The 21,715-nt window shown below is 43.6% G+C and overlaps 1 protein-coding gene across 3 annotated transcripts in view; it reads right to left on the bottom strand.

The window, feature by feature from the left end:
• Nucleotides 1-21,715, bottom strand: part of FAM78B (family with sequence similarity 78 member B) — a 103,750-nt gene that overhangs the window by 8,035 nt on the left and 74,000 nt on the right. For 2 of the 3 annotated variants that reach the window (XM_060296940.1, XM_060296948.1), the window contains one exon: nucleotides 3,130-4,055. In XM_060296940.1, coding sequence (XP_060152923.1) covers nucleotides 3,533-4,055 — 523 coding nt within the window. In that variant the 3' untranslated portion in view covers nucleotides 3,130-3,532. Of the gene's footprint in view, nucleotides 1-3,125; nucleotides 4,056-21,715 lie in introns of all 3 variants that reach the window. The other variant, XM_060296945.1, reaches the window with a different exon arrangement.

Below are 21,715 nucleotides of genomic sequence, written 5' to 3'. Positions count from 1 at the left end.
ATATCAACAACAATATTACACTCATAAGACTGTCTGGGGATGAGAAAATGCATGTGGAAGCCTTTTGTAAAATACTCCATAAATTGTAGTTCTTTTATTTTACTGCTCAGAACTACTGCAGAGAACATGATTTTGACCTGTGAGATATTCCTAGCACCAGGAAGGAGGGAGTTGCAAAAAGGCCCATGGAAGGGGAGGCAGAGAATGAACTCGCCTCCAACCTTGCTGGATGCTGTGGACCAAAGCAATGAACTGGGAATGTAGGATGCTGCAAAGGGCCCAGATTAAGAGTTCAATCTCAGAACAGCTTGCATAGATAAAGGGAAACCAGGAACATTCATTTTTTGAACATACTTGTGACAAGGATTTCCCCCTATTCTTTAAAGGATGGATTCAATTGTCTCTAGTGCTAAAAGGGTGAATGGCTCAAGGTTGATGACAATGCTTTGGCTGGAGACAAGGGGAAAGCTGTGGGTCTTAGGTAAGTGTGACCATGCTGTGATATGAGATATGGGAGACCTAGGGTCTTCTCTTGGCTCTGCTGCTAATTATGACCCCTTGAATGATGTGACCCTGAATAGATGAGCTAATATAGCTCGACCTCAATTTCCTTGAGATCATGGAATAAAAAAATCTCAGAGGTGACTAAAGAATCTATGACCTAATGAAATGCTCTTTTCCACACAGGAATTAAAAACTCTTGTGCCAACTGTTGTGTGTATATGTGTTTAGAATCCAAATATAGTACTAAGACCACCCAACTAAAACCTAATCAAGGCACCATAGGAGCCCCTTTAAGCTGATGGTGTCTGGTATCAGACCCAGGGACTGTCAGGGGAAGAAAGGCCTCATGAGAAGATGGGGGTGACCCCAACAGAGATTTCAAGGTGAATTCTCTCTTGTTGGAGAGTTTCATTCGGCAATATCCTGATTAGCTGAAAGGTAATGATCTAAGGATGACAGAAAGAAAAGGGATCATTTCCTTGTAAAGCAACTATAACTTTAGAATAATAGGCTGCAGGGCAATCGAGCATTCTGCCAGGCTGATTTCAGAATTGAGAGACCCAACTATGGAGTTCACAACAGTATCACTGACAATAATCATAATGTATATTTGCACAGTGCCTTTAACTTTCATAAGCACTTTCCCATCTACTTTTCTCATTTTTGTTGTTACATAATTTTCCAGAAAACTTGTGGGAGGTCATTTCTTTTAAAACTCTGAAAAGTGTGAGTTTTCAGTAGGAACAAGTCTAGCTAAGTATGTAGCACCTTGCTTTATAAATACGATAAAAGTTATGCTATAAACATAATTGTGTAAGTAATGTCTTAGTTTAATGGGCAGAAATCTTGTGTAGTATTTTGCAATGTAAAAAATACTTCCTCATTAACCTTCTGTTTGTTACAATTTTAGATTTTTAAATATCAGGTTTTCTTAAAGTAGGGCCAACAGGGATTGGATTCCAGGATAAGTATCCACACTCCAGAATTCCATAAGGGTAGCATCTAATTCATTCACAGGGAGAGAGTCCTGTTTCTGACATCAGCGTGGAAATCAAGCAGTTTTATATTTAAACCATGGAGCTCTCTGGGACTACCTCTCCCATAAAACAAGGAGGCATAACATGGGAAGCGACAGAGGAATCCAAATGTAATAGCTGAATTATTTCTAAATGAAATGTCTCCAGGTCTTCTGTGAGTCACCGATGTGTCATTAACGTGGTGTTATAAATAGCTCAGCTTGCCATCAATAACTGATCTATAAGAGAGTAGCTGGTGGTTGGGGTGTGAGATACACTCCAAAACACTACATAATTTGGAGCGGCTCTGTTAACCCTCTCATGTAAATAAGCACCATCTCCTGGGACCTGAAATAAATTAGACTAAATTGCATTTTTAATAAATGTAATAAACAAGTCATCCTGTTTTTTCTTCTCCCTTTTCAAACTCTGATAAAAGACAGGTCACTGGAGCCAACCATGGGATTGTAATAATTGTGTTGGATTGTAATAATTGTGTTGAATCGTAACTCTCTCGTCTCTGAAATTAGGCTGGCAGTATCCACCCATAAAATCCATGATGATATTATGAGAGTTTTATAATTATTTTGCATGGGGGGGTTTGAACAAGGATCTATCTATCTATCATCTATCTATCTATCTATCTATCATCTATCTATCAATCAAAATTAGCACTATGGAGGATAAAAGGAAAAGCTCTTTTTGTAGTGATTTAAAAGCTCTTTCTGTGGTGATCCTTATGGTAAAGACTGGATACTTTTAAAAGTTTATATTGGCCTGACTGAAGATCTCAGCAATACAGGTTTGCTTACTGTGAGTAACTCAGATTTTCATTAAGAGTCTGAAGTTAAGACGTATGGAGCACTTTCTCACAAATGCTCAAGCAGTTAGAGTTGAGCTTCTGTGAAGTTGAGCTAAAATAAACATATATAGGTACACAGTATATGTACTGGGTATGCATAAAACCTATAAGCACACATGCAGGTACAGCTGGCAAATCTGCTAGTAATTATGCTATATATATCCTGGCATGTGTGCTTGCATGTGTGAACGTGTAACAGTAAAAATACTATTCTTACTTGTAGAAATGTTCTTGAAACTCTACATGGGTTCATGGCTTATAAACAATTATCTTTTTGTAAATTTAGGGCTGGTAATGGGAACAGAATAAGCAGCTGTAAACAAAATCACAATTCGGGTTTCACTAAAAACATGGTGAAGGCCCCAAATATCACAGCTATTGCAGAATACAGAACTATCTATCCAAATACTGTGATTGAGGATACTTTAAATAAGCAGTTTTTGGAAAGAGGTGGGTAGATGGAACCATTGAGAGTCACCATCAGTTAGAACTACGGTCAGCAACTTGGACAGTTCCTAGGAGGCTCTCCCTCAGAATGGAACCAATATCACGTCTCCAGTTTTCTTAGCGTTTCTTTCATTCCAGTGAGTGTGTTGATGATTAACTAAGACATGCACAGGTATTATTTTGCAATAACAAATTATTCCCTCCTCCTTCCATTGCCCTTTCTCTTCACCACCTGACTTTCCTTCCAACCCTTTCCCCAGCACCCTCCAGTTGGGCAGTGGAACTGTATGTCTTACAAACACCTGGTGTGGATGTTTTCACTCCCACTTCTAATTGGTTGGGAAGCAGCATTTGCCACAGGCACTGTTTACTTTTGTTTCCATCCCCTGCATCTCACAGGAAAGAAATGGTCAATAGTTCAAAGAATCATCCTGGTCAGCTCCAAAATATGGCTACTTGCATGGTAATCACAGCAAGTCTGTCAAATCAGTGATTTCTTTATTCCTAAAAGGAAGGGATTTTTCCTAAGGATTATGGTTGTACCACCCAAGGAGCAGCTCTACTCTTCACAAGTGGCTGCAAAGGCTGGCAAACCACGAGGTCTGCTTTGGCTCAGAAACTCAGTTTGGCTCCTGCCACCCCTGGCAACCTCACTGTGTGTCTCAGTGGCGTGTGCTCCACACGCAGTCAGGCCAGTCTGCTTCTACTTAGGAGGGATCACAACCAGAGGTGGCCCCCGCTTGGGCCTCCACATGAGGACCTGGGCATCGTTGGCATTGGGTTTCACTAGTGCGTTGGGGGGGATAGGTTCCATCCGGCTCAGGATCCGGGGCTGCTCCTGCTGAGTCCTGCCCACCAGCCGGGCCCGTTGCCCCAAGAGCTGAAGAGGGTCCACCTCAATGTCCACCCTCATCCTCCACTTGATCGTCTGCAGAATGATCTTCTCTTTCGTGGTGGTGTTCATGGCCACCAGCCAGGTAGTGAAACTTTGGTCCCTCTTGATCCTCGTGAGCAGTGGCACATTGCTGTCACTCACTGGCACTGCCCATGTCACACTGGGGTAGAAATTGTCATTCATGCTGACGGAGAACCTGGAGATCTTGTTGGTGGGGCCAACCAGGGTCACAGTTTCTGTGGTGTTCCCGTACCAAGGGTAGCTCACCCCATCTGAGTCACTGATGGCTTTTACTCTCCCTTCCCTCAAGTCAGGCAGTTCCCAGCTTGACCTGGCAAAGCAGAAGAGATGCACAAGAAAAGAAGAGGCTGAATGAATTTTTCAAAAGCTGGAGAGATGCCCACCACTTACTATCACAGTCAACTTGGGCAAAATGGGAGGTTCAGAGGGGAATTCAGGTCAAAAAGTTCTATGCTGTGCTGTTTCGGGATTAAATGAGAACAAATCAAAAATAAAAAAGCAATACCAGAACAAGTTAAATTAAGCCATAGCTGGTCCAACTGGAAGCAAAAAGCTCAAAGAAGCATTTATGAGACCCACAAAGAGGCATCAATTAGCTGGAATGGTGCAATGAGGCAACAATTAGCTGGAATGGTGCAATTGTAATGAACTACCTAGAGGCATTCGATTGCAAAAACCACTTTTTCAGGAAGTATCCGTCTCTAAGGTTTGTTAAGAAAAGGTGGTGGTTGAAATCTGACATACTTGGAAGGAAGTATCAGGTGGAAAGGAGGGCAAAGGGAGGTAAGGTTAAAGGTTATACTGATTTCCTAGGAAATCAAAGTAGTAGAATTTCTACTGAAAAAAGAAAGTTGTTTAAATTCTAGTCATTGGCCAATCCAGCATTTAGAAAACAGACATAGAAACTGATAACACAGGAGATAATGGTCACCTTTGGGAAAACACTTCAATTTGCAAGTTGTGCCATAGGCTGGCATACATAGTCTCTACTATGTTGTTCTCCCATCAACTTTAAGTCCAGCCTGGAAGTCTAATTGCTTAGTTTAGCAAACTTGCCATTCTGGGTGCTTTGTTACTCCTGGCTGCTCCCAACCTTGAACAGAGGGAAGGAGGAGCATATGTGCCCTACTCTTAGCCCATGTGTCTCCCCCAGTGCTATGGACTACTCATCATCATCATCATAGCTGATACTTACTGAATGCTTGCACTATTCCAACCACCGTGCTGAGTACTTTAATTATGTCATCTCAGTTAATGCTCAAAATATCCCACAAAATAAATACATTTTTATTTCCATTTACACATGAGAGGGTGGAGGCTTAAAGATGTTAAGGTACATGACAAGGGTTCTACAGATTGTAAGACATGGAGCTTGGAGTTGTCTGACTCCAAAGTCTATGTTTTTGACCACCGTGCTACACTGCCTTCTGAAGTGTCCTCACATGATGCTGGAGGAAGCCAGAGTGGAGGGCATTCAGGCTATCCAGGGGGCTAGCAGCTCCCAGAGCTGCCATGGGAAGATGGACTGGGTCCTCCTAGGGGCAGACGTTTAGTCAGCAGAACCTGGCTATGCGTCCTCCATAAATCCTTTCCTGGGACCAAGAATGACTCTCAGCAGTGTTGCATGAGAATTTAATAATTAAGGAAAGAAATGAGACTGTCCACTCATCAGCTAAGAGGGGGAGGTCTTGTTCGAAATGAAGTTCTTCTCTTAGGAAGTGATAGAATATCCTACGACTTTACTTTTTCTTTTTAAATATTTTTATTGAAATATAGTTGAACAAAATATGTTACATGTGTGTAATATAATGATGCACAATTTTTAAAGCTTATACTCCATTTAGTTATTATAAAATATTGGCCATATTCCCTGTGTTGTACAATATATCCTTGTAGCTTATTTTATTATTTATTTATTCAGTTATTTTTTAGCATCTTTATTGGAGTATAATTGCTTTACAATGGCGTGTTAGTTTCTGCTTTATAACAAAGTGAATCAGCTATACATATACATATATCCCCATATCTCCTCCGTCTTGCGTCTCCCTCCCACTCTCCTTATCCCACACTTCTAGGTGGTCACAAAGCACTGAGCTGACCTCCCTGTGCTATGCGGTTGCTTCCCACTAGCTATCTATTTTACATTTGGTAGTGTATATATGTCCATGCCACTCTCTCACTTCGTCCCAGCTTACCCTTCCCCCTCTCCGTGTCCTCAAGTCCATTCTTTTATGTCTGCGTCTTTATTCCTGTCCTGCCGCTAGGTTCATCGGGACCGTAGTTTTTAGATTCCACATATATGTGTTAGCATATGGTATTTGTTTTTCTCTTTCTGACTTACTTCACTCTGTGTGACAGACTCTAGGTCCATCCACCTCACTACAAATGACTAAATTTCGTTTCTTTTTATGGCTCAGTAATATTCCATTGTATATATGTGCCACATCTTCTTTATTCATTCATCTGTTGATGGGCATTTAGGTTGCTTCCATGTCCTAGCTATTGTAAATAGAGTTGCAATGAACATTGTGGTACATGACTCTTTTTAAATTATGGTTTTCTCAGGGTATATGCCCAGTAGTGGGATTGCTAGGTCGTATGGTAGTTCTATTTTTAGTTTTTTAAGGAACCTCCATACAGTTCTCCATAGTGGCTGTATCAATTTACATTCCCACCAACACTGCAAGAGGGTTCCCTTTTCTCCACACCCTCTCCAGCACGTATTGTTTGTAGATTTTTTAAAAAAATAAATCTATTTATTTCTTTATTTATTTTTGGCTGTGCTGGGTCTTTGTTGCTGCGCTAGGGCTTTCTCTAGTTGCGGTGAGCGGGGGCTACTCTGTTGCGCTGCGCGGGCTTCTCATTGCGGTGTCTTCTCTTGTTGCGGAGCATGGGCTCTAGGCATGCAGGCTTCAGTAGCTGTGGCTCATGGGCTCTAGAGTGCAGGGCTCAGTAGTTATGGAACATGGGCTTAGTTGCTCCGTGGCATGTGGGATCTTCCATGCCCAGGGCTCGAACCCGTTTCCCCTGCATTGGCAGGTGGGTTCCCAACCACTGCACCACCAGGGAAACCCCTGTAGATTTTTTGATAATGGCCATTCTGACTGGTGTGAGGTGATACCTCGTAGTTTTGATTTGCATTTCTCTAACAATTAGTGATGTTGAGCATCCTTTCATGTGTTTGTTGGCAATCTGTATATCTTCTCTGGAGAAATGTCTATTTAGGTCTTCTGCCCATGTTTGCACTGGGTTGTTTTTTTGATATGGAGCTGCATGAGCTGCTTGTAAATTTTGGAGATTAATCCCTTGTCAGTTGCTTCACTTGCAAATATTTTCTCTCTTTCTGAGGGTTGTCTTTTCGTCTTGTTTATGGTTTCCTTTGCTGTGCAAAAGCTTTTAAGTTTCATTAGGTCCCATTTGTTTAATTTTGTTTTTATTTCCATTCCTCTAGGAGGTGGGTCAAAAAGGATCTTGCAGTGATTTATGTCATAGAGTGTTCTGCCTATGTTTTCCTCTAAGAGTTTTATAATGTCTGGCCTTACCTTTAAATCTTTAATCCATTTTGAGTTTATTTTTGTGTATGGTGTTAGGAAGTGTTCTAATTTACTTCCTTTACATGTAGCTGTCCAGTTTTCCCAACACAACTTATTCAAGAGGCTGTCTTTCCTCCACTGAATATTCTTGCCTCCATTATGAAAATAAGGTGACCATATGTGCGTGGGTTTATCGCTGGTTTTCCTATCTTGTTCAATTAATCTATATTTCTGTTTCTGGGGCAGTACCATACTGTCTTGGTTACTGTAGCTTTGAAGTATAGTCTGAAGTCAGGGAGCCTGATTCCTCCAGCTCCATTTTTCTTTCTCAAGATTGCTTTGGCTATTTGGGGTCTTTTGTGTTTCCATACAAATTGTAAAATTTTTTGTTCTAGTTCTGTGAAAAATGCCATTGGTAGTTTGATAGGGATTGCATTGAATCTGTAGATTACTTTGGATTGTATAGTCATTTTCACAATGTTGATTCTTCCTGTCCAGGAACATAGTATATCTCTCCATCTGTTTGTATCATCTTTACTTTCTCTCATCGGTGTCTTATAGTTTTCTGCATACAGGTCTTTTGTCTCCTTAGGTAGGTTTATTCCTAGGTATTTTATTCTTTTTGTTGCAATGGTAAATGGGAGTGTTTCCTTAATTTCTCTTTCAGATTTTTCATCATTAGTGTATAGGAATGCAAGAGATTCTGTGCTTTAATGTTGTATCCTGCTACACTACCAAATTCACTGATTAGCTCTAGTAGCTCTCTGGTAGCATCTTTAGGATTCTCTATGTATGTATCATGTCATCTGCAAACAGTGAGAGCTTTACTTCTTCTTTTCTGATTTGGATTCCTCTTATTTCTTTTTCTTTTCTGATTTCTGTGGCTAAAACTTCCTAAACGTTGTTGAGTAATAGTGGTGAGAGTGGGCACTCTTGTCTTTTCCCTGATCTTAGAGGAAATGGTTTCAGTTTTTCACCATTGAGAACGATGTTGGCTGTGGGTTTGTCATATATGGCCTTTATTATGTTGAGGTAGGTTCCCTCTATGCCCACATTCTGGAGAGTTTTTCTCATAAATGGGTGTTGAATTTTGTTGAAAGCTTTTTCTGCATCTGTTGAGATTATCATATAGTTTTTATCCTTCTATTTGTTAATGTGGTGTATTACATTGATTGATTGCATATATTGAAGAATCCTTGCATTACTGGGATATACCCCACTTGATCATGGTGTATGATCCTTTCAATGTGCTGTTGGATTCTGTTTGCTAGGATTTTGTTGAGGATTTTTGCATCTATGTTCTTCAGTGATATATGCCTGTAGTTTTCTTTTTTTGTGACATCTTTGTCTGGTTTTGGTATCAGGGTGATGGTGGCCTCGTAGAATGAATTTGGGAGTGTTCCTCCCTCTGCTATATTTTGGAAGAGTTTGAGAAGGATGGGTGTTAGCTCGTCTCTAAATGTTTTAATAGAATTCACCTGTGAAGCCATCTGGTCCTGGGCTTTTGTTGGGAGATTTTTAATCACAGTTTCAATTTCAGTGCTTGTGATTGGTCTGTTCATATTTTCTGTTTCTTCCTGGTTCAGACTTGGAAGGCTGTACTTTTCTAAGAATTTCTCCATTTCTTCCAGGTTGTCCATTTTATTGGCATATAGTTGTTTGTAGTAATCTCTCATGATCCTTTGTATTTCTGCAGTGTCAGTTGTTACTTCTTCTTTTTCATTTCTAATTCTATTGATTTGAGTCTTCTCCCTTCTTTTCTTTTCTTTTTTTTTTTTTTTGCGGTACGCGGGCCTCTCACTGTTGTGGCCTCTCCTGTTGCGGAGCACAGGCTCCAGACGCGCAGGCTCAGCGGCCATGGCTCATGGGCCTAGCCGCCCGCGGCATATGGGATCTTCCCGGGCCGGGGCATGAACCTGTGTCCCCTGCTTCGGCAGGGGGACTCTCAACCACTGTGCCACCAGGGAAGCCCCTCCCTTCTTTTCTTGATGAGTCTGGCTAATTGTTTATCAATTTTGTTTATCTTCTCAAAGAACCAGCTTTTAGTTTTATTGATCTTTGCTACTGTTTCCTTCATTTCCTTTTCATTTATTTCTGACCTGAGCTTTATGATTTCTTTCCTTCTGCTAACTTTGGGGTGTTTTTATTCTTCTTTCTCTAATTTCTTTAGGTGTAAGTTTAGGTTGTTTATTTGAGATGTTTCTTGTTTCTTAAGGTAGGATTTTTTTTTATAACGTTCCCTCTTAGAACGGCTTTTGCTGCATCCCATAGGTTTTGGGTTGTCATGTTTTGTCATTTGTTTATAGGTACTTTTTGATTTCCTCTTTGACTTCTTCAGTGATCTCTTATTATTTCTTTCATAGACTTGATTGACTATTTCTTTTCCCATGTTAGGGAAGTTTTCAACTATAATCTCTTCAAATATTTTCTCAGATCCTTTCTTTTTCTCTTCTTCTCCTGGGATTCCTATAATTCTAATGTTGGTGCATTTAATGTTGTCCCAGAGGTCTCTGAGACTGTCCTCAGTTCTTTTTGTTCTTTTTTCCTCTATTCTGCTCTGTGGTAGTTATTTCCACTATTTTGTCTTCCAGGTTACTTATCCTTTCTTCTGCCTCAGTTATTCTCCTATTGATTCCTTCTAGAGAATTTGTAATTTCATTTATTGTGTTGTTCATCATTGTTTGTTTGCTCTTTAGTTCTTCTAGGTCCTTGTTAAACGTTTCTTGTATTTTCTCCATTCTATTTCCAAGATTTTGGAGCATCTTTACTATCATTACTCTGAATTCTTTTTCAGGTAGACTGCCTATTTCCTCTTCATTTGTTTGGTCTGATGGGTTTTTACCTTGCTCCTTCCCTTCATCTGCTACATATTTCTCTGTTTTCCCATTGTGCTTAACTCACTGTGTTTGGGATCTCCTCTTCACAGGCTACAGGTTCGTAGCTCCTGTTGTTTTTGGTGTCTGCCCCCAGTGGCTAAGGTTGGTTCAGTGGGTTGTGTAGGCTTCCTGGTGGAGGGGACTGGTGCCTGTGTTCTGGTAGATGAGGCTGGATTTTGTCTTTCTGGTGGACAGGATCGCGTCCAGTGGTGTGTTTTGGGGTGTCTGTTACCTTATTATGATTTCGGGCAGCCTCTCTGCTAATGGGTGGGGTTATGTTCCTGTCTTGCTAGTTGTTTGGCATAGGGTGTCCAGCACTGTATTTTGCTGGCTGTCAAGTGGAGCTGAGTCTTAGCATTGAGCATGAGATCTCTGGGGAGCTTTTGCCATTTGATATTATGTGGAGCTGGGAGGTCTCTGGTGGACCAATGTCCTGAACTCGGCTCTCCTCCTTCAGAGGCCTGACACCCGGCCACAGCACCAAAACCCTGTCAGCCACACTGCAGTTGTATGATCTTGGGTAGGTTATTTAACCCCTCACCAGTTTTTTTTGGCGGTACGCGGGCCTCTCACTGCTGTGGCCTCTCCCGTTGCAGAGCACAGGCTCCGGATGCGCAGGCTCAGTGGCCATGGCTTATGGGCCCAGCCGCTCCGTGGCATGTGGGATCTTCCCAGACCAGGGCACAAACCCGTGTCCGCTGCATCGGCAGGCGGACTCTCAACCACTGCGCCACCAGGGAAGCCCCCCTCACCAGTTTTGCTTCCTTGTGTGTTGGTCTCGGAGAGTCTCCTAAAGAGGTGGAGGGCAGCTTCGGCTCATGCTGGGGCACAAATATTTAGAAGCTTGTTCCAATGCGATAAGCCAGTGCCAGCGGGTGCCACTGTCCCTGTAGGACTTTATACCAATGGCCTAAAAGGGAGTTGTATTGCCAGGTTAATACTGAACTGTCTCAGAATCCTTCACACAGGGACATGGAGAAACTGACTGCTGCCTCCTGCTGCCCCCCCCACAGTACTCCCGATGCTAGGCAGCCCCAGCCTGAAGGGAGGGGCAGGCTGGATTGCCTGGAGAGGAGGTGAGCCCACAGCTGCAAGAACCTTTTCTCTTGCCTCCATGCCCTTGATAACCGCTGGGAAAAACTGCAGTGTATAATGCTTGGCAGAAACTAAGGAAGAGGAATTGACTTGATGCATAAAGTTGGAGACTTAAGTTACCATTTCGTTACCCATGCTAGTTGTAGCTGGGCCAAGGAGTAGCTCCCAGATAATTCTATAGCCACTTCTTACTGTACAAAAGGGAATAAGTGTTGTTTGAGTGGGGTAAAATCATACAAGGTCAGGTCAAGTGAGAAGCAATCTGCCTGCTGGGTTGATGAAATGGTCACACTGGAGGCAGTTTTGCCCCGAGTCAAAGGGTTGTGACAATTATTCAGTCACCAGGCATTCATTTTCTGTGTTGCTTCAACCCTGTTCTTCATTTTACTTACAGTGATCAGGCTCTGCTGCCCTTTGGTTTCCTCTGTGGGACTGGAGGACAAGTATTCCCAATAAGTGTAAAATTGTACTTGCCCTCCAGTCCTAAACACCGGGCCATCTGTGGCATGTTGCCTGGGGAGTTTGGCTTGTTATAACACTGTCCTTTTCAGGACTGGCTAGCTTGGCATTCTATTCAATTACTTTGTCTATAGAGTCTTTACATTCATGTTTTTTCTCCATTTTCTTGTCCAGAGCTATGTGAGCAGTGACTCGGACCCAGGATCTAGAGGTCAGTTTTGTGGGAAAATCACAAAGCTTAGTTTGGTCCCAGATTTTCTGAAAACAGAGATAATACAATAAAGTTGCACTCTTGTGCCTGTCTTGAAAGGGAAAGAAGGAAGCTACCCTTGTCTTGGAAGATTCTCTGGAAGAGAGAAATAAAATAGACTTCTTAATCATCACATCAAAACAAAGGCACCAGAAATACAAAGGATAATGAGAGACTACTACAAGCAACTACATGTCAATAAAATGGACAACCTGGAAGAAATGGAGAAATTCTTAGAAAAGTACAACCTTCCAAGTCTGAACCAGGAAGAAACAGAAAATATGAACAGACCAATCACAAGCACTGAAATTGAAACTGTGATTAAAAATCTTCCAACAAACAAAAGTCCAGGACCAGATGGCTTCACAGGTGAATTCTAGCAAACATTTAGAGACGAGCTAACACCCATCCTTCTCAAACTCTTCCAAAATATAGCAGAGGGAGGAACACTCCCAAATTCATTCTACGAGGCCACCATCACCCTGATACCAAAACCAGACAAAGATGTCACAAAAAAAGAAAACTACAGGCATATATCACTGAAGAACATAGATGCAAAAATCCTCAACAAAATCCTAGCAAACAGAATCCAACAACAGCACATTAAAAGGATCGTACATCATGATCAAGTGGGGTTTATTCCAGGAATGCAAGGAGTCTTCAATATATGCAAATCAATCAATGTGATACACCACATTAACAAATAGAAGGATAAAAACTATATGATAATCTCAACAGATGCAGAAAAAGCTTTCAACAAAATTCAACACCCATTTATGAGAAAAACTCTCCAGAATGTGGGCATAGAGGGAACCTACCTCAACATAATAAAGGCCATATATGACAAACCCACAGCCAACAGCATTCTCAATGGTAAAAACCAGAAAGCATTTCCTCTAAGATCAGGAACAAGACAAGGGTGTCCACTCTCACCACTATTATTCAACAACGTTTTGGAAGTTTTAGCCACAGCAGTCAGAGAAGAAAAAGAAACAAAAGAAATCCAAATCAGAAAAGAAGTAAAGCTCTCACTGTTTGCAGATGACATGATACTATACATAGAGAATCCTAAAGATGCTACCAGAAAGCTACTAGAGCCAATCAATGAATTTGGTAGAGTAGCAGGATACAAAATTAATGCACAGAAATCTCTTGCATTCCTATACACTAATGATGAAAAATCTGAAAGAGAAATTAAGGAAACACTCCCATTTACCACTGCAACAAAAAGAATAAAATACGTAGGAATAAACCTACCTAAGGAGACAAAAGACCTGTATGCAGAAAACTATAAGACACTGATGAGAGAAAGTAAAGATGATACAAACAGATGGAGAGATATACTATGTTCTTGGACAGGAAGAATCAACATTGTGAAAATGACTATACAATACAAAGCAATCTACAGATTCAATGCAATCCCTATCAAACTACCACTGGCATTTTTCACAGACCTAGAACAAATATTTTACAATTTGTATAGAAACACAAAAGACCCCGAATAGCGAAAGCAATCTTGAGAAAGAAAAACGGAGCTGGAGGAATCAGGCTCCCTGATTTCAGACTATACTACAAAGCTACAGTAATCAAGACAGGATGGTACTGGCAGAAAAACAGAAATATAGATCGATGGAGCAGGATAGAAAGCCCAGAGATAAACCCACGCACATATGGTCACCTTATCTTTGACAAAGGAGGCAAGAGTATGTGGCAAGAATGGAGAAAAGACAGCCTCTTTAATAAGTTGTGCTGGGAAAACTGGACAGCTACATGTAAAAAAATGAAATTAGAACACTTCCTAACACCATACACAAAAATAAACTCGGGCTTCCCTGGTGGCGCAGTGGTTGAGAGTCCGCCTGCCAATGCAGGGGACACGGGTTCGTGCCCCGGTCCGGGAAGATCCCACATGCCATGGAGAGGCTGGGCCCGTAAGCCATGGCCGCTGAGCCTGCGCGTCTGGAGCCTGTGCTCCGCAACGGGAGAGGCCACAACAGTGAAAGGCCCACGTACTGAGAAAAAAAAACAAAAAACAAAAACAACTACAAACAATAAATGCTGGAGAAGGTGTGGAGAAAAAGGAACCCTCTTGCACTGTTGATGGGAATGTAAATTTATACAGCCACTATGGGAAAAAGTATGGAGGTTCCTTAAAAACTAAAAACAGAACTACCATATGACCCAGCAATCCCACTACTTTCTCAGGGCATATACCCTGAGAAAACCATAATTCAAAAAGAGACATGTACCACAATGTTCATTGCAGCGCTAGTTACAATAGCCAGGACATGGAAGCAACCTAAGTGTCCATTGACAGATGAATGAATAAAGAAGATGTGGCACACATATACAATGGAATATTACTCAGCCATAAAAAGAAATGAAATAGTTATTTGTAGTGAGGTGGATGGACCTAGAGTCTGCCATACAGAGTGAAGTAAGTCAGAAAGAGAAAAACAAATACCATATGCTAACACATATATATGGAATCTAAAAAAAATTGTTTTGATGAACCTAGGGGCAGGACAGGAATAAAGACGCAGATGTAGAGAATGGACTTGAAGACATGGTTGGGGGGAAGGGGAAGCTGGGATGAATTGAGAGTGGCATGGACATACATATACTACCAAATGTAAAATAGATAGCTAGTGGGAAGCAGCCACATAGCACAGGGAGATCAGCTTGGTGCTTTGTGACCACCTAGAGGTGTGAGATTGGGAGGGTGGGAGGGAGGCTCAAGAGGGAGGGGATATGTGGAGATATATATATATATATATATATATATACAGACACACACATATATAAATATAGCTGACTCACTTTGTTATACAACAGAAACTACACAGTATTGTAAAGCAATTATACTCCAATAAAGATGTAAAACAAAAACAAAAACAAAGGCACTTGGTGAGTGTAGCTAATGGGCATGGTGACCTTGGGAGGCTACACACTCGTTCCATCCATTGCTGTGACTTTGGCCACTGCTCTATTGGAAATCCCTCAGGTCTGAGGCATGTTCTTTTCCATAGGCCCAGGGGCCCCAGGACTACACGATTAATGGAGGGTTTGATTTTGGAAGCAGCCAAAATTCATTATGACTTAAGCGTAACGAATAGGGACTTAAGCCTAGTGAAAAGGGAGTACGTTTCTTTTTGAAAAGTATCATATCATTTCTGTCTCTTTTATGAAAAATAGCTATTAATGTGCATTCCAAGGTCGTGGCTTTTTTATTTTTGCAAAAAGAGTTTTGCCTGTAAAATGCATGACTGGTTTATGTAGCTGATAAATTGGCTTTCATAATAGTTTTCAAATAGTTCCTGATAAGTTCCAAGAATAACAGCACCATTGGAATCACTCTATGACCATTATGACTACTTTGAATGGGATGCCAAAATCACGTCAAATTCCACATAGCCCAAACCAAACTCACCACATCCACCGTAAACTTGGCCCTTTCCCCCGTCTCTGCTGCAGGCATTGGCCCACTGCTCACCCTGTCTTCCAGGACAGAGTGAGGGTCATCTTTCGCTCTTCCTCTGCCTTCTCCTAGACTGCCAAAGCTGTTGTTACTGCATCTTGTGAATTTGCCCCATAAGCGATGCTTGAATTTATCTCCCTTTCTCCATTCAACTCTCACTGCCCTTGTTTAATCCAAGTCTTTGGCATCTCTTACCTGGTCTGCTGTAATGGCCCATAACTTGTCTCTCTGCATCCAATCCTGCTCCCTCGCAAATTCATCTTTTAGGCTGTACTCATGTACAAATATGCAGATCTGATTATGTCTTTTCTCTACCTAAAACCCTTCAAAGTCTCCTTTACCTGGACATCACTGGCATCACCTACAGGCTAACATTCAAGTTCCTTAATAGGACATATGTGGCCCTCTGCAGTCTGGCCTCCCTGTCTCCACATACCATGCTGTTTCTCACCTCTGCCCTTTTGCTCACGCTGTGCTGTCTGCCTGCACTGCTCTTTCCTCTCCTAAAGTCTCACTGTGTTTAACTACTTGACATTTGAGAATCATTGCATGCATCACCTCCTCCAGGAAGCCTTCTCTTCTGTGCTCCCATGGATATATCCAGATCTTTACAGGTCCCAGATTATATTATAATTATCTGAAAGGCTTTCTCCCTTGCCTCCATCATTCCTGGCTCAAATATCATGTTCTCAGTGCAATATTTCCTGACAGTCATATTCAAAATGGCAACTTCCTGCCCCAGCCCTCCCCATCCCTGATTCGTTTTTCTTTATAGCACTGTCTAATATACTATATAATTTACTTAGCTAATGGTCTATCTCTCCTTATCTCACTCCCTAAATATAACCCCAAAGAAGGCAGGGATTTCCTATGTTTTATTCACTGCCATATCTCCAGTACTGACAATTTATTCACTGCTATATCTCCAGTACCAACAACAGTGCCTGACACACAGGAGTTCAACATTATTTGTTAAATAAATAAGCATTGAATTGATCTGAAGTGAAAGAGGGGAGGAGACCATTTTCAGTTGGGATGCTGCTGCTTTTATGAAGTTGCAAAGTTGGGTCTAGAGCTTAGGAGCAAATCAGGGCTAGAGATGTAAATTTGGCAACTATCTGCATGGAGAGAATTGGTTGATGTGATGGGGATGGGTGAGATCTCTGGGGATGAAACAGAGATCTTAGGGGGCTTGTTAGATGGCCAGAAGACAAAGAGGAATCTGAAAAGCAGAATAGCCAGTGAAGCGGGGGGTAGAACTTGTTTCCAAAGTCAAGAGAATTTCAGGGAGTCATCACTGTCAAAAGCCACACAAATGGAAGAGAGTGAGGTTAAGAAATAGCCATTAGATTTACTATCAAGACAGCAGTAAAGATATGCTGGTGGAGGCCATTCTGTAAGGGGTTATGGAGGGAATGAATAAACACAAGAAAAAATGGAGAGTTCAGGGAGTTCCTTCAAGAAGTTGGGCAATGGGGCTTCCCTGGTGGCGCAGTGGTTGAGAGTCCGCCTGCCGATGCAGGGGACATGGGTTCGTGCCCCGGTGCGGGAAGATCCCACATGCCGCGGAGCGGCTGGTCCCGTGAGCCATGGCCGCTGGGCCTGCGCGTCCGGAGCCTGTGCTCCGCAACGGGAGAGGCCACAACAGTGAGAGGCCCGTGTACGGAAAAAAAAAAAAAAAAAAGAAGTTGGGCAATGAAGGGGACAAGAAAGATAAAGTAGAGAGCTGCTCAAGCAAAGAAGCTGAAGGGAGGATTTCTGGAGCCAGAATGTCTAGGCTTGTAAACCTAGTGCTATCACTTAGTAGTTACCATTTACTAGACAAGTTACTTGCCATTTCTATACCAGTTTCCCCATTTATCAAATAGACGTAAGAACAGGACTTACTTGATGTACTTGGTGTGAGAATTAAATGACATAATGAAGGGAAGTACTTAACACAGCGTGGCACAAAGTACATTACATTGAAGGTTAGGTATCAGTAAGGAACAGAGATGGGGCAGCGTTGGAGAAAAAGGAAATGAACAGCCACTGAACCCTTCCATGTGCAAGCACTTAATAGTAACTATATGAGGCAGGGATTAGTATACACTGTTCATCCATGAAAAGTGGACTAGGCAAAGTCATATAGATAGTAAGGGGCGGTGCCAGGGTGTAAAGGCAAGCCTCCCTGGCCCCAAACTCTGCCTTTTCTACTGCGTCACACTGTGGGAAGAGCTCCTTTGAGTTCTAAATTTCATGTCTCTTGAAGTCTTTGGTGTGGTGAATGGAGGAAGCAACAAAGACTGCCCTCAGGAGTCTTGGATGTCAATCCCAAGGTGACAGCTGGCTGACCTCAGCAAATCAGCCTCAGCCTGCTCATGTGTGAAATGGGAAGAAAAAGAACCCCGCCTCCTTAATCTCAGGGCTATTACCAGGATCAAATGAGGTGATGATCTGTGAGCAACTGCTTTGTAAACTGTAACACACTTGGTCAATATTAGTTCTTATCATCGCATTCCCCTCCTTCTCCAATCACCCTTCTCCTCACTGTGATAAACACAGTGTTTTCCTTTCAGACAATCAGCCATTGACCCAAAGCTCACAGCTACTGGACTCGCCAATGGAGCTAATAATGAAAACATCGATTATTGCAACCTACGTGCTTTCTGCATTCCATTTTTAGAATAAAGAGACAAATCTCAATCAAGCTCATGTGAAGCATTTCATTCAAATAAGTGGTCCCTGGGTTGAGGTCCAGGTCTCCACCCAGACCCAGCCAAGTTCTCCCAGTGTCCATGAGGGCCAGAGCAGCCTCTCTGAAGGAGCCTTGCTTTGCTCTTGCCAAAGCCCTGTGGTCATCAAGGGGATGGGGGGCCAGCAGGGAGTGGGCAGGTGTGCAGGGGCACTGCTGAGACTACTGTCCCCTGACGGAGGCTGGAATGGGAGTCAGGGGAACCACACATGGAGAGGACTGATGGTTTCAAGCCTGTAGAGCTCCCAGGGGAGGCCATCCAGGATGGTACTGCCCCTAGGCCTAGGTAAGAGAAGTCCCTGCCTGGCCCAACACTTTAAAGGTACCCACTCTAGTATCTTCTGGCTATGCCCTTACACATTGGACCAGGAGTTTGTGGGGCTAAGAGGGCATGCCCACCTAGAACCTGTGCCCCTCCTTCTAGACCACCCTCCGGGTATCTGGGATCCAGCTCAGATGGCCCCAAACTTGCCTTCAGGGTCTACACAGGCTTTTTTCCTGGTCTGTTTTCCTAAGGGGTCCACTCCACCTGTGTGTACACCCCTGGCCCCAAGGCTGTTTGTTGGGGGTATGCATGGAGTTTGGACATACCCACGTTAAACGTTCACATGCATATGTGCGATGGTCCATATCTCGATACGGTACAGAGCAAGGGGAAGGAAGAGAAACGGAACCAGGGGCTGAAGGTTGGCTACTCCTATGCTGCTACATCTGGCACGGAACTTTTGGAATCCAAGAATTCTAAACCTGAACCTGGCCTTCAGGTTGTTATAAAGATACATCTGTCAAGGTCAGAGGATAGAACTTAGCGTTCTGTTAGTCTGAATTATACATTCAGCCTTTTGTTAGTTCGGCTTAAAATTAATATTAATATTTTAAAATATGGTACGTGGGCCTTCATTCTTCCCCTGGATCCTACAAATATTCGGGATGGGTAACAGGTGGGAGATCTGTAGCCACAGCTCTGGAACCATGGACAGTTCCAACCCTGAATTTTCTTTGGGTATGTGAGTTTTATTCACATCTGTTTAGTATTAACATTTACTCTTGGAAACAGCATTGCACCTACTTCTCACATGGATCGCACAACATGGGCATCATTCCATTTCCATTACACAATAAGGAACCTGCTCAAGGTCACACAGCTAGTGCTGGGCAGAAGTGAGTTGCGAACACAAGATCTTATCCTAAATCACACGTGTTCCCTAAAGTGACTCCCTGGTACTAAATTAGTGCTCCAAAGGCTCTGAAAAATAATAGGTCATGGATGATATTAGCTGGCACACACTGCTCTCACCATATCTGTCGTTAAAATATTAAAACAGTTTTGGAACAATGGCTAAAGGGACTCCCCTCTCCCCAAGAGCATCCTCCCTGGCTACCCAGGTTCCTTCTCGGGCCCTGGTTCTGTCCCAAATCCAGCAACTATAGGGTTAGCGTAGGCAGAGCAGAGGCAGTTCTGTAGCTGGGTGTCAGTCCTGGTCACATGCCAGGTGCTGTTCTGAGAGCCTGTGGTCTAACCGCCTCAGTGCATCTGCTCTTAAAGAAGACTGACCGCTGTGTAAACTTTGCTGCACTGAGAGGGTGGAAAAGAGGCCCCTACCTTGTTTCTTTATGTCATGGCTCAGACCAATAGAGTTACCAGTCAGGCACGTGGGAAGTTTAGTTAAAGAGAACACTACGCTTTCTGAGAATTCAGCTTTTCTTCTCCATCCAGTGCTGAGAAGAGTCAGGTGCCTATGTCCTGGGAAGCCTCCTCCTCAGCAACACTTCTGACTCGGCAGATGCAGTGCCCAGCATCTTTCCTCCCCTCCAAACCCCTGCACAGGAGGCTCTGGAGACAGCAGTCCGTGGTGGGCAGGGAGGTCGAGAGGGAGAGGGTGGAGAGAAGACTCTTTGGAAGGAGCAGAGCTCAGGGCTGGGAGAGGGCGGAGGTGGGGCTGGGGGGAAGCCAATACCCTGTATCACCCAGGGAGTCACGAAGCCCATGGCCCCTGGGTAGCCTCCCAGCCCACTCAGGCACCAATCCCAGCCCCGGCACTGGCACACATCCCGATTCTCAGACGGTCTGCACCATGATTACAGAGTAAGTTTTAAAATTAGGCTTTTCCTCATTCTGCTGTTTATGTCAGACTCCGAGAAGCCTGTAAATACCACCCTCCCACCTCTGCCTCCGCCCCCTTCCTTCCTGACCACATCCTTTTCTTTCTGGCACACAGGGAGGCATTTTTTTTTCCCCCACAGCAGAAAAGACAATTTCCAGTGTTTTTAAAGAGTCGTCAGTGTTGGGCGAGGCTCCATGTTTAACTGAAAGGCTTCTTTTGTCACCCACCCTCATGTTCTGTTTAGACTGCGTTTCTCTACCACTGGAGACACCTTCTCAATATGTATTTACTCTTGGGCTTCCCTGGTGGCGCAGTGGTTAAGAATCCACCTGTCAGTGCAGGGGATATGGGTTCGAGCCCTGATCTGGGAAGATCCCACATGCCGCAGAGCAACTAAGCCCATGCGCCACAACTACTGAGCCTGCGCTCTAGAGCCCGTGAGCCACAACTACTGAACCCCGCGCGCCTAGAGCCCGTGCTCCGCAACAAGAGAAGCCACTGCAATGAGAAGACCACACACCACATCGAAGAGTAGCCCCCACTCGCCGCAACTAGAGAAAGCCCGTGTGCAGCAACGGAGACCCAATGCAGCCAAAAATAAATAAATTAATTAATGAAAAAAATATGCATTTATTCTTCACCACTTAGAGGTCAGTTACTGTCTCGAAGCCCTTGTCCTGGCTGGGTTCTCAGAGACCTCTGCTGCTTTGTCCTAGTTGACAGCCCTGAGGTCTTGGATCGGCGGCCAGTTTTCTGGGTCATGTCTGAGTATGGTTTGCCTCTGACTCCAATTCTGAGCTTCTTGGAGCAAAGCGCCTTTCCCCACAGGGAGAGCTGTGGGCCCCGGTAGCATTATCCACGGAGCATCCTCATGCGTGCCTGCAGGGCGGGAATGCGGACCCAGGCTGTGTCCCTTACAGAGCCAGCCAGCATGGGCACTCTGCTGGGCATGTGAGGGTCCGTGCTTGGCCTCAAGGAGCTCACAGCCAGCCTGAGGTGACCAGCCAGACCTCCTGGTGGGTCAGACGCCAGAATTTGTCTTTTCGCTCTATGTGCATGGCCACCACCCTGCTCCTCAACATTTTTCCTCTCTCCAGGCCACTGCAATGACCTCCTTGCTGGGCCCCCATGTCTAAGCTTGCCCTGCCCCCCACAAGCCACGAATGTGGTTTTTAAGAAATGTACGTCAGATCATGCCTCACCTCTCTGAAAACTCCGACGACGGCTTCTCTTGCACTGAACATCCACGCTGCATTATTTGGCCCCTGCCAGTTCTCCAGTCTCATCTCCACCACCTCCCCCTGGCTCCTTATACACGCCCCCCACACTGACCTTTTTCATCCTGGGACAAGACAAACTCCTTCCCACCTCTGAGCCTTTGGACTTGCTGTTCCCTTTGCCCAGAACCCTCTTCCCCCAGCTCTCTCAATGCTTGCCTCC

The sequence above is a fragment of the Globicephala melas genome, chromosome 1 (genome assembly GCF_963455315.2).
Source record: "Globicephala melas chromosome 1, mGloMel1.2, whole genome shotgun sequence".
NCBI classification, from domain to species: domain Eukaryota; kingdom Metazoa; phylum Chordata; class Mammalia; order Artiodactyla; family Delphinidae; genus Globicephala; species Globicephala melas.
The sequence above is the reverse complement of the archived record's forward strand: the minus strand, read 5'-3'. Positions and strand labels throughout refer to the sequence as shown.